General features: G+C 41.5%; 1 protein-coding gene across 6 annotated transcripts in view; it reads right to left on the bottom strand.

Moving 5' to 3' along the window:
* Window positions 1-1,148: 1,148 nt before the first annotated feature.
* Window positions 1,149-14,732, bottom strand: part of afap1 (actin filament associated protein 1) — a 59,491-nt gene continuing 45,907 nt past the window's right edge. For 5 of the 6 annotated variants that reach the window (XM_024288385.1, XM_024288387.2, XM_024288384.2 and 2 more), the window contains 9 exons: window positions 11,742-11,953; window positions 11,509-11,654; window positions 10,761-10,875; window positions 8,577-8,798; window positions 4,858-4,981; window positions 4,064-4,228; window positions 3,792-3,982; window positions 1,761-1,928; window positions 1,149-1,325 (listed from right to left, as the gene is read on the bottom strand). In XM_024288385.1, the coding sequence (XP_024144153.1) occupies window positions 1,299-1,325; window positions 1,761-1,928; window positions 3,792-3,982; window positions 4,064-4,228; window positions 4,858-4,981; window positions 8,577-8,798; window positions 10,761-10,875; window positions 11,509-11,654; window positions 11,742-11,953 (1,370 nt within the window). In that variant the 3' untranslated portion in view covers window positions 1,149-1,298. The remainder of the gene's footprint in view (window positions 1,326-1,760; window positions 1,929-3,791; window positions 3,983-4,063; window positions 4,229-4,857; window positions 4,982-8,576; window positions 8,799-10,760; window positions 10,876-11,508; window positions 11,655-11,741; window positions 11,954-14,732) is intronic. The other variant, XM_024288388.2, reaches the window with a different exon arrangement.

The following is a 14,732-nucleotide window of genomic DNA, read 5'->3' as shown; positions in this document are numbered from 1 at the left end:
CCATCCGTCCGTCCGTCCGTCCGTCCATCCATCCATCCATCCATCCATCCATCATCTATCCGTCCGTCCATCCATCATCTATCCGTCCGTCCACCCATGCATCCATCCATCCATCCATCCATCCTCTATCCGTCCATCCATCCATCCATCCATCCATCCATCCATCCATCCATCCATCCATCCATCCATCATCCATCCATCCATCCATCCATCCCATCCATCCATCCATCCATCCATCCATCCATCATCCATCCATCCATCCATCCATCCATCCATCCATAATGGTGGAGTCATCTTCTTCCACTTGTCCCGTGCTCGGTCTTTTCCAGCCTCTGGAAGGTTTTGGGTCTAAAGCTGAAACGTTGGGAAACTTTTTATCTGAGTGCTTCAGGACTGCTCTGCTGGCTCTGGACTTTTTGATTATGGACAAGAGTGAAACATTTGCAACTTGGGTTGATGTGAAAATTGGTCTTTAACCATTTAGGTGTCTCACTGGTGTGATCAACAGCAGAGCAAATCCACATAGGGAACTCAGAAGAAGCAAAAAGAGTCAAATTAGCAGTGTAAAAAAGCCTGGAATGCAACTCCCAAGAAGGACGAAGGAAGAAGTGTGAGATATCTTGTGTGTAGGTGAGTTGTGAGAGGGACAGACACTAATGAATAAATGCTGGCTGGACAAGGAGGAAAACGCAGTCCCGATTTCTCTCTGCTCAGTTCTGGTTTGGGGTTAAACCACTTCAACCAAACATGAGCCGGTTCACTTCAGAGAACACAGAAAAAACATTTCTGGACATTCTGAGACGTCCATGAGATGAGATGTGGAATGTTTGTAGCTGCTGTCCTTAAGCATCTCCTCATGCAGCTCCAGGAGTGACGGACTGAAACAGACTGGGGAGTCAGGAGATTCAAAGTCTAGAGAATGCGTTCAATATATCAATATAAATAAAAATGGGAAGTAAGTACTTTCTTTACACATTCACAAATGAATTCAATTTTGACACTTTTTTGACCCAAGCTGGTGGAAGAACCTTTTCTTTAGGAAAGGACAAATCAAAAAGTAGATTACTGTCAGAGAAACTCCAGCAGTCAGACATTTGAGGGAACCAAAATGTGTTTTGATCGCCGCTGGAGCATCTGGAGCTGCAGAGTTTTAAAGCCGATGGTTTGGACACCTTTATGCTTTGCTTTGGTCCTGGTCAGCACACTGATGGTTCTGACAGACTTTAAATAAATATATACACAACATCTGCAGCAGAAACAGAGAGAAAGTCCAGCTGAGGGAGGCCCTGCATGGGGGGTTATGTGCCGCTCTTCTGCTCCCACTCCTGCAAACACAAACATTACGGCTCATAAGAAATGAATTTACAGATAATATGAAGTAACTTTAGCTTTCAGGCGTCTTTCTGTTGATGTGGGGGCGTGCCCTTTGAAACTATTCATATCTTCATACGTCTGTTCTGGGCTCCCCCCTGTCAAATTACACTATTATCTCTACTCTTCGTCATTATTTTGGATAGCTTGTTAAGACCAACAGTGGACGTTTTAGAATGACTTCATTCATCCTTCATCTCTTTTAAAGCCTCTCCAGCTACTGTTGGGTGAAGGCGGGGTCCACCTGAGTGGGGTCGCCACCCCTCACTCACTTTCACTAGTGACAATTTAGAACAGACTCTGCTTGAACAGGGTTGAGCAATGACAGCAGAGCCTCCGTGGAGGTCAGCATGCATGAGTCTGCTTTCAGAAGCAGGCTGTGGTCTCACCTTGGCCTTCCGGAGGACGTGTCCTCGCACCGTCAGCGGCTTCTGGCTGTTTTGCTGCCGACGGAACAAAGCTGCGCTGTTGACTGGGAGCGAGCAGGACTCTGTGTCACTGGTGTCACAGCTAGAGAGGGCAGAGGACTCCTGCGCTCGTCTCGCCATGGCAGGAGACTGCAAGGACAGAATGGGTTTGGATCAGTCAGTCTCAAATGGCTCTTCTACTGACCCCTTCCCAAAACCAGTTCTGATGAACACACACAGGCATGTTCATAAGCTAAAGCAACACTGTAACACTTTATAACAACAACACACTCTTAATCGTTAGTTCATAATAATCAGTTGAGTTAACACTTAATCATTTATAAAGCCTCACTCCTACTTTATTAAGCATTAACAAGTAGCTTATATGTTTGTATGATTTTATTTGTGATTTTGACATTTGTGATCCACTCTTATTTATTTTTCTAGAAACATGTTTATTGTTATTTCTTTTTAAGTGTAGTTTGTTATGTTTCACCTGTATAGTAAATATTTCTGTGTTCTGTTTTGCTGTTTTTTTAAACAGGTAACAAAGTCTTTACATCACATGAGTGAAGACTTTATGAGGCATACATAGTCTTCACCTTGGAATAGATCATAAAAACAGTTAAAAACAAGTACTACATGTTTTATAACTACATGAATTCATCTTGACTTACAACAGAAATAAGGGTTTATAAATAATTTATGAACAAATTAACAGCACATGTCTAAAATGTGGATGTACAATTATGTATTTTCAAAGTTTTCAAAAAATGAGCAAACATTTTATAAATGAACTCAGAACTTGAAGAACCAACTCTGAATACCTGGTTAGTAAACCAATGAATACTTCATTTTAAATGTTTGACTGTCAATGAATAAAGTCTTAACATAGCGTTAAAAAACACATTACAGTAATCCTTTTTAATCAAGAATAAAGTGTTAATAACAACACATATAAGCTACTTGCTAATGTTTAATAAAGTAGGAGTGAGGCTCTATAAATGAATAATTAAGTGTTAACTCATGTTTAACTAATGCTTCATAGTATTTAGTTATTATAAAGCGTTACCAACACATTTCTTTAAACATTTAAATGTGTTTTCAGTTTTCACATTTGTATCAAAATATTCGAATTCTTGAAATGGATGTTGTCTAAAAGTGTACTGGTAACTTATTTGATGTTTTTCCTAGAAAAAGAAAAAAAACAAAAAAACAATAATACAACTGCTACAGAGGGCCCCATGACAATGTTCCTCTGGGCCCCCCAACCTGCTAAGTCCCACTGCACAGGATCACCTCCCGACCTGACCACTGACTGTATATGAGACCTGGATAGAGCGAGTGTGCCGTTACTCATGGGAATTGGCGTATTTCCACTTCCAGCTGAAGTCAGTCGGCATGTTGGAGCCAGATCAGTGAGCAGTGATTGGTCCAAGTCAGTCTGAGTCTGTGTTTCTATGGCAACCAATGCCACCGATCAAGAGTGAGCTTGTTGGAAGTCCACTCCTCTACTACTGGAGAATCTGTCAAATGTTTCAGGACCAGCGGACACCATGTAGTTCTATTAAGGCATCTGATTGGTCAATATAAATTGAATTACTTTCAATAAAGAAATAAACATGAAAAAAAACTTTGGATTATCAAGAAGATGTTAAAAAAGGTGTCAGAACAGGAATGATTATTCTGACTAACAGAACGGCTGAGTAACAGCTGTCTATGTCTCTATAGAAGTCTATGGGATTTTGACCTGTTTTCCTATTTGGAACTCCAGGGGGGAGGGATCCCTCTGTGCAGTTCTCTTATACAGTCAACAGGCCTGTGTCCTTCCTAAATTTGGCCACTGGAGGCCAGTACTGGCATTCCAATCAGCCTCTATTCCACTACTCGTCAGTGCCTGCGACCCCACCGTGGACAGACATGCACCCCGCCCTCCTGCTCTGGGCAGCAGGACTCCGCACACCAGCGCTGACACACAAACCTAAGAGTGACTACAGAACACTGAGGTCTGACCTGGAAGTTGGACGAAACAGCTTTGGGTTCGATGGTGAGGCCCAGGCTCACACCTCCACTCAGGGCTTTCTTTAGGCTCTCCTTCACCTCTGTCAGCTCCAGCTCTAGGTTGACCCATTCGTCCTCCTTCTTCTTGCATTTGTCCTCTAATTTCTTCAGTTGCTCAGACAGGGAGGCATGTAAAGGTTTTCCTGACAAATGAAGATGATTGATGTGAATCAGAAGATAAAAGACTGATTTTAGTGGACAGGACAGAACAAGTTGTTTCCTACCACTAGCAGCCTCCACAGCAGTGCGCAAATCTTTCCTTTCCTTCTTCAGCTGGGTGAGATGGCTCTTGATGATCTCCTTCTTTTTCAGCAGCTCTTCTTCTTTGGTCTGCAGTCTCTTGGCATCAGCTTCCACGCGGTTCTTGCCGTACTTACACTGCTCTGCATCTGCACAGCAAAGATGGGATTAGACAGCATGGCAGCACACAGGGCAAACCTGGAACTGAAGGCTGTTCTATATTTCTGAGCAGGCTGAGTCCTTCAGACCTGCTGGAAGACTCAATGTACCCAGTGAAGTTCCTGACAGCAATATCCAGTCTTTAGACAAGTTCTCTTCCAGGTTTTCTTCTTCATCTCTAGAAATTCCACATATTTTGTTTGAACACTTTTATCTGAATGAAGGAACACACATTTAAGTTGGTTCCGATGTGCTGAACCAAGACTAAGAACAGCATGCAGACAACTAGTCTGCAAATGCACCAAAGGTTTCTCAGTAAGCCCCCTCCCCCTCCCCCCACACAACTCCACTTCAACCAGCAGTTATGTAGACATCCGACATTTTCCAAATTGCTGTGGAACAGAGTTTTGCAGAAAGCATGCAGTGGTGGTGAAACAGAAGGAGGAAGGCAGACTGGCTGTCTGCTCTTCGCTCAGCAGAGTTCTGGCAGGACGGGCTGGACCAAGATCCAAAACATCTCTGGGTTACAGCTCATCTCTGCAATCCGCTGAAGTTATGCTTCCGAGGACTTTCTGCACTTTCCACTAATAGAAAAAGAAGGGGCTGGACCAGCACTCACTGGAGTTGTTGCGTTTCACAGGTGCCGCCCCGGTGGCCCCCATGACTCCATTCTTCTTGTTCTTGGGCTCTGACTTGAGTTTGGAAGCCACTCCGTTGGCTGCCAGTCCCTTCTTTCCCTTCAGCTTAAAGAGGCAGAGCAAGAAGAAGGAGACGTCTTACACATCTAAACACTTGTTCCCGCACAACAACAAAAGACTTCTTTAAAATACACCATCAACTTGACCTGACTTTGCTTTCGTGACTGCAGAAAAAAACCTTTGTTCATCAACAAAAATAGAGACACAGAAAGCTTTTCCAATTTAAAAATAAGATGTAAATACACAATGTTATGTGTTGTTATCTTTCACCCAAAGGAATGTCAGAAAATGCTGATATAACCGTTATATACACCCCCCCCCCTAAAATCTCATTGGTCCTTGATACATAGAGCATTTCAGACTCTTATGATGGTGTTGAGGCTTTTTAACGTCTAAGTCAGAGCAGCTCCGGAGCCTCATGTGGCTCTTTGACCCCTCCATCGTGGCCCACTGGTTAAAGGAAAAGAAAAGATTTTTAAAAAGTATAACTGCAAAAAGTAAGCAGTAAAGTAAAAAGTTAAACTTAATTCAACTTATTTACAAACAGTCGAAGGACTTTACGTATCAGAAGCTTTTTGACAGATTTTGAGTGCCAGATTTTCGATTTTTAAACAAAATTCAAGAATTTTAAGTGTTTGTAAAAAAATAAATGTCACGCAAATAGCTCTGATTTAGTTTTATATTTGAAAATTTTTGTCTGAAAATTGAAAATCTAATGATTTAGCTGCATTTAGATGATCCTATGTGACACAGGATGTCTTTTATTTTGAAAGGAATTTGTGTGAAATCTCTTCCAAAAATAGAAACTATTTCAAGTTTATAGGAAGTGACCGGGGAGAGGGAAGTCTGGGCATCTTTGCTTAGACTGCTGCCCCCACAACCCGGTCCAGATGAGCGGAAGAGGGTGAATGCATCTCTTCGACCTGGTGCCGCTTCACTTTGCCTTTGCTTCTGGTTCCAGCCTTTTGATTTTCCTGTTCACAGGTCCATTAGGACTTACGATCATGACATTTTTCCAGGAGCAGGTGTGTGCGCTTTTGCTAGTTTTCATGATCTGGGTAAGACTCCCTGTGTTTTGTTTTTTAAATCTGCTTGTTTTGGGTCCCGCATAAAAAAGGAAAAACATTTTTAAGTGAACATATTTTTTGGTGGCCCTTTTTGTTCCAACTTTCACCTTAGTGAGAGTGGAGATACGCCTGTTGGAAAATGTTCCCTTCCTAAAGGATTTATGTGCTTTTGCCAGATTTTTCACCAAACAGAAAGGATGGGCGCTCTGCCCCCCATGGAGATGAGCCGAGCGATGGTACAACCAGCTGGAGGGAGGAGCGGGTGGGAGGGCCACCATGGATAAGGTCAGAGGGACGTGGAGGGACGGGGTCAGAATGAGGACTTTGGAGATGATCCGATTAGGCTCTGGTTACAGTGGACCTGCTGCAGAGCAGGGGCGATGTGAGGAATAGAAGGGGGGGTAGAGTGTTGGAGCAGTTGAAGTTTTGTAGGGCAGCCCAGATAAAAGGGAGTCGCTGTAGCAGAAGACGTGATAGACTAGAACAGCCGTGGAGTGAGCGCTGAGAGACGTTGTGAAGGTGGGAGGAAGCGGCCTGGGTTATGTTCTAATGTGGGCTGTAAAGGAGAGAGTGCTGTGGAGGATGACACCCAGACCCTTAACCTGAGGGGAGAACGGAGCAGTTATCAATGGAAACGTTATTTAAGATCGTTGTTTCTACAGTGAGAATTGTGTTTTACTGCTTTTTAATACAAGGAAGTTTGCAGTGAATCAGGATTTTATGTCTAGGATTGTTATCAGGCTTGGAGGATTAGTAGAGCTGGGTATCATCCACATAGCAGTGAAAGTGAATGTTGTGTTCACAGAAGATATGACCATGGACAAGAAGGTAGAGATGAACAGCAGGGACCCCAGGACAGAGCTCTGGGGAACACCTGTGGTAACGGGAACTGTAGGAGAGGTGAATGATTTCATTGAGAAGAAATGAGTGCAGTTAAAAAAAAAGGTGTGAGTTGGTGATGCGAGAAGACGGTCGTTGGTAATTTTAAGGAGGGGTGTGTCTGTTGTGGAGTTGACGGGAGCCAGACTGGAGTTGTTTGTATGAACTATTGGAAGAGAGGTGGGGATGGAGTTGGGAGGCAACAGTTCTTTAAAGGGACATTTGAGATCGGGCAGAGGTTATTGAGATTGGTGGAAACCAATCACAAAGGATTTATTGTAAATCTGCGAACACTTTTGCAAAATAACTAATCCTAGATTCACACTGGACACGGAAGCGGCGGAAGTGGCGCAAAGTGGCGCAGAGTGGAGTGCACAGGCATCCGCTCCCTCCTGCAGTTCACACCAGACGGGCAGACATGTTTCCATGATGGTCGACAGGAGCTTCTGCTAGAGCTTTTTAGTTTTTGCCATCATGGATAAGTTAATGACCTAAAAATATGAGCCCATGTTTCTGCTAAGAAGAAGCAAGTAGTTAGTAGGTCTACAGTTCTTTAATGAATCTGTTGTTGAGACACACAGAGAGAGAAGTGTGTGTTGTGATTGTGTGTTTGTTTTCATCTCTACAGTCTGTTTAGATACAAAAACATGATCACATTTGTCAATCTCTGTGTTTTATTGTGAGAAATTGGTTATATTTATTTATATCAAACTGCATTTCTCATGTATGTTGATGTAACTTCCTGGCAGAATTGACACTTATTGCTCGTCCACAAAACAGACCAGACACCGGAACGATCTGCTGCACAGTGCGAGACTTCCACAGAGGACCGTGGCGCCCCCCCCCCGGTGTGAACCACAACGTTAACGACGCTGAATGGAAGCGGCCTCCGATTTGCGACGCTTTCTGGCACTTTTCCGTCCAGAGTGAAGAAGGCGTAATCATCCTTTATTGTTAGTTAAAGAATGACAAATTTTAAGGAGCATAAACTAACCTATTACGACAAAAAAAACATTAAATATGCAAAAACTTCCTCACTTTCAGCTTTAACCGATTCTGCAGCCCCTTCTGAGGATGTTAATGTACCTCCTCCAATGGAGCTGCACTATGCGGTCGTGAAGCAATGTTAACACCCATGGGTCATGCACACACAGCACACACATCAAAGCTGTGGTGAGGAGGAGTTCCACGCTGCACGTTAGCACTGGAAGGCTTGTGGTGTATAAGAGAGGGGAGGAGGGAGACGCCACAACAACCTCAGAGAGCCAGGATTATACAGAACCTCTCATCCCAGTTTGACTGTTCTCACATCAGCAAGCACAGAGCTGCTTGAAGAGCAGGTGGTCATTCACAAAGCAGCAGCACACGGGTCCCATCCTAATGCCAAAGCTTCTCTGTCCTGTTCTAGTAGAATATGAACCATGAGGGTATCAGCCACGTTGTTTGTATTGACAGTTTTAACATAATTCCAGCAGATTCTTTTGCAGAGAAAAGCCATGTTGCACCAGTATGCAACTCTTTACGTGAGTAATGTGCTGCATACCATTAAGCCTAACCCTTCTCTCTGCATCAGAATCCGCTGGTTCTCACTGATCGACAGAACTATCCAGGTGCACGTGTTATTCACGAGTGAGGCAGACAGTTAAAACATAGTGTCAACACAAAGGAGAAAACAGCCGGAGAGTGTTAGTCACCTGACTGGAGGAGTCTTTAGATGAACAATCGGCTGAGAGGAACTTAGAGGAAACTTTAGTTAGAGGGGTCTTGTAGTGAGCAGCAACAGAGGAAGAGGAGGCAGAGGAAGGCTGCAGACGATGGCGGCTGGTTGGTTCAGAAGAGGGCACATTCTCATAGAGGTCAGCATTCCCATGCTGTGCCTCCTCTCTTGTGATGGGACTGGAGTACCGCGCCTCCAGCTCAGGTTAGAATGAGCCATTCAAGCCAGCAAGCAGAGGAACAAGAATGGAAAGGAAAAGATGGAGAAAAGGAAGAAACAAGGGCAGAGAGGAAAAAAAAAATCAAAATATAGGTTAAAAAAGAGGAGAATAAAAAGAAATGAAAAAGTTAAGAAAATAAAAAATAAGATGAAGAAAACAGTGAATAGGATTGAGAAAAAGTGAAAAATGTTAGTCAGAGGAAACAAAGGTGAAAGGCGGTAACATGTTAGTATGGAATTCTGTTCTTCAGGGCAGCTGAACTTTCTAGAGTTGATCTACAAGACAATTTGCTGCTTATCCAAGTATCTGTACTATCGAAGCGTTCAGCTCGTTCAGGACATTACAGCTTGTATTTTTGGTATTCATAAACTTTATAGTTTTTGAAATATTAAGCAACATATGCCCCATAGGAAATGAATGAGAAAGTCTTTAAATTTCAAAATTTTAAGTAGATTAGGAATAAGCTTTTAAATATATTCATAAAGCTTTGTTTTCAACCTTTTAGAGTAATTAAAAAAAATGGGTTTACCTAATATTTTATGCCTATTTATACCTAGCTTTTTTGGCATCTACTGAGGTTTTTATAAGCTAATTCAGAGTTTATCTTCTATTTTAGCAACATGCTGACGTTTTTATTTTTATTTAGTTTACTGAGAAAATTTTGGCTATTTTGGAGTCTAGCTAATATCAACGAGCTATGCTTTTATGGCCAATTTAGCATCTACTGATGTTTTTGGGATAATTTGGAGTTTAGCTCATATTTAAGCAACACAATAAATATTTTTGCAAAATTGGCATGTATTAGGGATTTTTAAACAATTTTACTCCAAATTTTTAAGAAATTTAGATCAACTTCAGCGCTCTTTCATAGTAACTAAATTTCCAGTGTTTTAGCAAATTTAACATTTTGGAAATAGCTTTTGCATTTTCAGCAAGTCCCTTCATCGATTAAAGTAAATTGCGTTGCTATTCTCAGCAAAAAGCTTCAGCATCTTCAGCGACTACTTTCAGTAAAAAGCATTCACACTCATTCATTATCGCAGTTCATGCAACTTTTCTAGTTATTATTAATATCTGCTATGTGTGCCATATTGAATACCATTAACACATTTAAAACATGGTTTATTAAATAAATAAATAAAATGAAAGTGTCCATCTGAGCACCAAAGAGTCGTCTTTCAGCGGTTTAAGTCCAGCTGCCATAAAGACCAGAATCCTGTAAAGAGCCCATACCATGCTACTCTAAGCCTTTCACAGTCAACTATTTCCATATATGATCATATATTACCTTAGGAATACTGCAGAACAAATCATTTATCAAACATTAGTTATTTTTGCAAGCTCTTTTCCTACCCGGAAGTAAGACACTTTAATCTCTGAGGCTCTGCCTTTCACTCCCTGAGGGTACCGCCCACTTCATGACGTCATCCTAGAGCCGGCCTTGGAGGCCAGCCGTTGTTGTCTCGACTGACTAGGTGCGAGAGGAACCATTTCTTCTCAGTCAGTGCTAAAAGGAAAACGTTTTGGCGGTGTGCTTGTGTTAGCCTGGGGGCGGGGCTGACTACATTCGTACGTGGAAGACCCGCTCATTTTCGTGGGTTGGGAGGGGACAGTGCTCAGGGTTTTACAGGATTACTCAGAAATGCTGTATGGATCAAAATACCGCTTTTGGGGTTGTTTTTCATGAGGAATGAACATTTTCATACAGTTGAAAGCTCAAAGAAGTAGATTTTGCATGGTATAGGCCCTTATGACTGAGATTCTAAACATACACATAATATTATCAGCAGTAAAAATGAGTGTTCTGCAGTTGACCACATTAGAGATGATTAAATGCTAATTTCTTTTTATTCACCACTCTTGAACTAAAGGGGAACACTTCACGGAGACGTTGCAAGAAAAAGAAGCAGCAGTTTCAGGAGTGCTGAGTTTGCTTCCTACCATTCCATTTATGGGCACGTCGTCATAGTGCAGAGCCAGACCAGACGGGTAGGCGTAGCTGTTGACCGGGTTGTCCAGGTACGGGTTAGGAGAGATGGCACGCTTACTGGTAAAACTAGCAAGCAAGCAAGCAGGGTTCTTTATGAGGCACCGTTCATACCCCAGGCAGTTCAAAGTACTATGCAAAAATATTTACAATTACAAAATGAAATAAAAATCTATTAATAAAACACAAGTAAAATGATTAAAATCAATAATATTAAATGTAAAAAACATTAAAAATGTGCAAAACTAGACAGAAAACATCACAGTATGAAAATGCTGACCCCTATGAGCAGCTATTTCCACAAAACATACATTTCACAACATTTTCACTTCCATGCCTTAAACGAGAAATTTAAAAAGTTTCTATTAAAATGTTGAATTTAACAGATTTCCAAATGTTAGCAGAAATCTGTAGGATTAGAAACGATCTTATAACTGCTTATGATTTGTGGAAAACATGGTGTTTCCTTTGGGTTCTAGAGCAACACTTGCCTGTCCGCAGTATTCTCACACTATTTTATAATAAAAGATTGGACAGAAATTCCAAACTGTGCCTTACAGAACTTTTATAGAAAGCTCTGAAAAACATAAATAGCAATATTTAACATTGTTGTCTAGTTTTTGCCATCCAAAAACACACGTTCATCCAGAAAAATGGTCCAACCCAGTTCAGGCTGTGAGGAACCATTTATTTCAACCTCACCAGAATGACTGCTTAGCCAGCTGGATGACATTGGCGGTGGTCTCCACATCAATGTAGTCATAGTGCAGGGTGGCCGGGTCAGTGGTGGACCCAGTCTCAGCCAACAGAACCCCCAGCCAATGACCCATCTCTTCAGAAGAGGATGCCTGGAGGGATAGCATTTACCTCTGAAACTTTGCTCTGAACGGTAGAACAAGTCATTCAACGTGTCTGGAGCGACCACGACAGCTCACCTCCAGCACGGCCACCTCCTGTCCGTTGCGAAGCAGGCGGAAAGCAAAGCGGTGCTTGTGGTTGAGACCTGGGCTCACCTCGCAACCTTGGAGGGGAAGCGAGGCAATATGGCTCTTCAGGTCATCTCGGTCTTTGTGGAGGAGCAGCTGGTTGTCCTTCAGGCGGCACCAGCGCTCCCGCCAGCGATTGTTGGACAACACGTTCAGGTAACCTGCCCGACAGAGCAGAACCACACAGAAACCATGTCAGCAAGCAGCTAAAAGCCCACAGAGAAGCAATATTGAAGGAGTTGAAGGTCGTTGTTGTCTTCATAAACTGTTCTGCTTGATTGCAGTCACCGTCCTATTCCCCACATTTCTCATAGAAGTGGACTAACTGAGTCATTGTTACACCCCTACAACACAGTGTAGCACACATGCCAGCACCCTCACATGGTCCACAAACTCACTCTAAAAGGCCGGCCCAGCTTCCACCAGAGATACCAAAGTGGCGGAAGGCGGAGCTGCAGACCTCAGGTCCGGTCAGCTTTACTTTTTTGGTTGTTATATGTATCAGTATTTTTTGTAGATTTGGCTTTTTATGGACAAGCATTAAAGTCCAACTCCAACTATTCTTTCCTCTATTGTAAAATTGGTCCCAGTGGTATTTTAATCATGATTATGAAGTTTTTGATCAAATAAAAAAAAACCTGTTTGTTTTTTAAGATATTCTCTGAGTCTTTCCCAGTCGCTTTGCTGCATTTCTCACAAAGGTTACTGCAACTTCCACAATATCTAGTCATTTGGGCGCAACCTAGTGGCAGTTTTATGTTCATTTTGTCTAATGACAGATGCTTTTGGACTTGAAGCAATTGAGGAAGAACAAATCTCTACAAAATGATTCTTTTTGATTTGCTTTTGGCCCCTATTAACTTGCTTTATCAGGTCTGTCAAAATTAACTTTACTTGTACAGACTGATTAGTCATTAATCTTTATTTAGTTGCTTGTGTCATTGCACTCAATATTGATGGATTTTGCCAAACATTTTGTACATCCATTTAAAACTATTTCAAGATGGCAAAGCAGATGGCGTGGAAGAACTTGCGTTAGAGAAAGAGCCAACGAGGAAGAAGTATCACGAAGCGTAATCAGCAATCAGAAGACAGCGTCCACACACACATGCTTCTCTTGGCTCATACAGTGCACTAGCACTGCACAAATGATTATTTTAATAGTCAACTAATCCCCTTTTATTTTTCTAGATTAGTCGACTAGTCAGGTCATACACAAACTGGATGTAAAACACACATCTTAACCATCATCAGCTTTAAACTAACTAAAAACTAGATTTATAGCATTACCTGTGATAATACTAGTGTGAATGCTGTAAGCTGAATTTGGCCACTGAAGATGCTGAAATTGATAACTAAAAACACTGAAGCGAAAAGCTGAAAACACTGAAGCTGATAGCTGAAAACACTGAAGCTGATAGCTGAAAATGATGACGCTGATAGCTGAAAACGCTGAAGCTGATAGCTGAAAATGTTGAAGCTGATAGCTGAAAATGCTGAAGCTAATAGCTGAAAACGCTGAAGCTCATAGCTGAAAACACTGAAGCTAATAGATGAAATCGCTGAAGCTGATAGCTGAAAATGCTGAAGCTAATAGCTGAAAATGCTGAAGCTGATAGCTGAAAATGATGAAGCTGATAGCCAACTAAAATATTACCTAAATACCAAATTAGTCTAAAAAACTAAAGGTAAAAAGCCTAAGTTAGCCAAAACAGCTAGCATGTAGCTAAATATAAGCTAAACTCCAAGAGTCAGACAAGAAGAAAAAAAATCATGTGAAATAAAACCAATCATTAGAAGTTTACATCCATAAAGACATGTCAAACACAGGATAACTAGATATTTAGAGATTTCCTGAAAGGGAGTGGGAGGAAGCGAACTTATATAATCTTACCCAAGATGTCAAAATAGTCCAAAAAGCTAGAATAATGCCAGTATAACTTTCAACTTTCCTACTCTCTGGCTCCATATAATATAAAGTAACGACTAATCGACTATTAAGTTAGTTGTTGAAGATTTTTGTAGTTGATTAGACGTTGATTAGTCGACTAATCGTGGCAGCTCTACAATGAACAACATCTGTTGGGTTTTTTTTGACCCCTCTCTATAGGGACATAATTGCTGAGTGACATGAAAAAGGCTGGTGAAAACCTGACAAAGTATGTAGTAGTTTGGGATCATGTAGCTTCCAGCACAAATGATTATTCTGACCAATAGAATGACTGAGTTACAGCTGTTTATTTCTCTATAGAAGTCTATGGTATTTTAACTTCTGGAACCAGCAGCTACTTCCTGTTTGGAATGCTGGGTGTGGGGTAGGGCTGCCACAAACGATTATTTTAATAGTCGACTAATCACCGATTATTTTTTCCGATTAGTCGACTAATCGGGTCATGCACAAAGTGGATGTAAAACACACATCTTAACCATCATTCGCTTTAAAATAACTAAAAACTATATATATATATTCACACTAGCATCATCATAAATGAAGTGTAAGCTGAATTTGGCCGCAAAACATGCTAGTGACGATAGCTGAAGATGCTGATAGCCAACTAAAATATTAGTTAAAGGCCAAATTAGCCTAATTAAAGCCTAGGTTAGCTAAAACAGCTAGCATGCAGCTGAAATATTAGCTAAATTCCAAAACAGCCTAAAAAACTTAAACAAAAAAAGACTAAGCTAGCAAAGACAGCTAGCATGTCTGAAATAAAAAAAAACAAAATAGTCTAAAAAACCAAAATAGTCCAATAAGCTAGCATAACACCATTGTAACTTTCAGCTTTACTATACTCTGACTCCATATAGTACAAAGTAAGGACTAATCAACTATTAAATTAGTCGTCGACTATTTTAATAGTCGATTAGTCGTCGATTAGTCGACTAATCGTGGCAGCCCTAGTGTGGGGTGGGGTGGTGGGGTGTCACCCAGTCCAGTTC

The sequence above is a fragment of the Oryzias melastigma genome, linkage group LG18, assembly GCF_002922805.2.
Source record: "Oryzias melastigma strain HK-1 linkage group LG18, ASM292280v2, whole genome shotgun sequence".
NCBI classification, from domain to species: domain Eukaryota; kingdom Metazoa; phylum Chordata; class Actinopteri; order Beloniformes; family Adrianichthyidae; genus Oryzias; species Oryzias melastigma.
The sequence above is the reverse complement of the archived record's forward strand: the minus strand, read 5'-3'. Positions and strand labels throughout refer to the sequence as shown.